Source organism: Echiichthys vipera (assembly GCF_963691815.1).
Source record: "Echiichthys vipera genome assembly, chromosome: 16".
Classification (NCBI taxonomy): Eukaryota; Metazoa; Chordata; class Actinopteri; order Perciformes; family Trachinidae; genus Echiichthys; species Echiichthys vipera.
In genome coordinates, this window is record NC_139841.1 from 29,006,357 (window position 1) to 29,008,856 (window position 2,500).

The window sequence follows — 2,500 nt, forward strand, 5'->3', positions numbered from 1 at the left end:
CCATCTTTACTGCATCGCTCTGTGACTCCATCTTTACTCCATCGCTCTGTGACTCCATCTTTACTCCATCGCTCTGTAACTCCATCTTTACTCCATCACTCTGTGACTCCATCACTCTGTGACTCCATCTTTACTCCATCACTCTGTGACTCCATCTTTACTGCATCACTCTGTGACTCCATCTTTACTCCATCACTCTGTGACTCCATCTTTACTCCATCACTGTGACTCCATCACTCTGACTCCATCTTTACTCCATCACTGTGTGACTCCATCTTTACTGCATCACTGTGTGACTCCATCTTTACTCCATCACTGTGACTCCATCTTTACTGCATCACTGTGACTCCATCTTTACTCCATCACTGTGACTCCATCTTTACTCCATCACTGTGACTCCATCTTTACTCCATCACTCTGTGACTCCATCTTTACTCCATCACTGTGACTCCATCTTTACTCCATCACTGACTCCATCTTTACTCCATCACTCTGTGACTCCATCTTTACTCCATCACTGTGTGACTCCATCTTTACTCCATCACTGTGACTCCATCTTTACTCCATCACTCTGTGACTCCATCTTTACTCCATCACACTGTGACTCCATCTTTACTCCATCACTCTGTGACTCCATCTTTACTCCATCACTCAGTGACTCCATCTTTACTCCATCACACTGTGACTCTATCTTTACTCCATCACTGTGTGACTCCATCTTTACTCCATCACTGTGACTCCATCTTTACTCCATCACTCTGTGACTCCATCTTTACTCCATCACTCTGTGACTCCATCTTTACTGCATCACTGTGACTCCAGCTTTACTCCATCACTGTGACTCCATCTTTACTCCATCACTCAGTGACTCCATCTTTACTCCATCACTGTGTGACTCCATCTTTACTCCATCACTCTGTGACTCCATCTTTACTCCATCTCTCTGTGACTCCATCTTTACTCCATCACTGTGTGACTCCATCTTTACTCCATCACTCTGTGACTCCATCTTTACTCCATCACTGACTCCATCTTTACTCCATCGCTCTGTGACTCCATCTTTACTCCATCACTCTGTGACTCCATCTTTACTCCATCACTCTGTGACTCCATCTTTACTCCATCACTGTGACTCCATCTTTACTCCATCACTCTGTGACTCCATCTTTACTCCATCACTCTGTGACTCCATCTTTACTCCATCACACTGTGACTCCATCTTTACTCCATCACTGTGACTCCATCTTTACTCCATCACTGTGACTCCATCTTTACTCCATCACTGTGTGACTCCATCTTTACTCCATCACTGTGACTCCATCTTTACTCCATCACCCTGTGACTCCATCTTTACTCCATCACTCTGTGACTCCATCTTTACTCCATCACTGTGACTCCATCTTTACTCCATCACTGTGACTCCATCTTTACTCCATCACACTGTGACTCCATCTTTACTCCATCACTGTGACTCCATCTTTACTCCATCACTGTGACTCCATCTTTACTCCATCACTGTGTGACTCCATCTTTACTCCATCACTGTGACTCCATCTTTACTCCATCACCCTGTGACTCCATCTTTACTCCATCACTCTGTGACTCCATCTTTACTCCATCACCCTGTGACTCCATCTTTACTCCATCACTGTGACTCCATCTTTACTCCATCACTCTGTGACTCCATCTTTACTCCATCACTCTGTGACTCCATCACTCTGTGGCTCCATCTGTTGCACAGCATTCTGGGTAATACGGTTGTTTTTCATAAACACATTTTAATCCTTTTGAAACGTTTTTTACTGTGTAAGTGTTTTCCCTGCTGTGACGTCACTCCTGCTCGGAAACTCTCCGGGTTTCCGGTGGAAAGATCCAATTAAGCGCGTGGGTTAATTACAGCCATGAATAAGCATGAGTCTGCAGGCCCTGCACGGCGCGCGCTGATTGGTCCGTGCCCCGGAGGAGCTGAGATAAAAAGCAGGTGAGTGGGTCAGTCCGGAGCAGTCTTCACCCTCCTCACAGAGAGACACCGTCACCACCTTCATCACCACCACCACCACCATCCTCACCAGCACCAGCACCGCCACCATGCTGCCTTCAGGCTCCGCTCTGCTGCTGCTGCTGCTCGGCTGCAGCTGCGCCGTTTGCTTCGAGCTGCTGCCGGAGGAGGCCGCTCCTCGCCGGGCACGCTTCTCCGCCAACAGCCCCAGTGAGTCACGGTGCTTCTTTACATATATACAAATATATTTATTTATATTTATATTTATTTATGTTTCTGCAGCAGAAGCGACTTCATTCTTCTGTTTTCGTGCAGTCAAAGTGTTTCTGTGCACGTGAACTTTGACTCTTTGGGAGTTTTTACACGTTTTGAATCATTTGATGTAAAAAAAAGACTTTTAAAAGATATTTAACTTCAGTAAAAGTGTCATTTTATTTATTTACTTATTTATTTATAGTTCAGATTAATAAGATTTGAGACTTTTATACCGATTTAGATGGA

At 45.1% G+C, this 2,500-nt stretch overlaps 1 protein-coding gene across 1 annotated transcript in view; it reads left to right on the forward strand.

Moving 5' to 3' along the window:
* Positions 1 to 2,088: 2,088 nt before the first annotated feature.
* The window catches only part of stc1l (stanniocalcin 1, like), a gene marked incomplete at both ends in the record, with an annotated part of 2,849 nt that continues 2,437 nt past the window's right edge, over positions 2,089 to 2,500 (forward strand). Inside the window, one exon of the mRNA XM_083929541.1 lies at positions 2,089 to 2,209. Coding sequence (XP_083785667.1) covers positions 2,089 to 2,209 — 121 coding nt within the window. The remainder of the gene's footprint in view (positions 2,210 to 2,500) is intronic.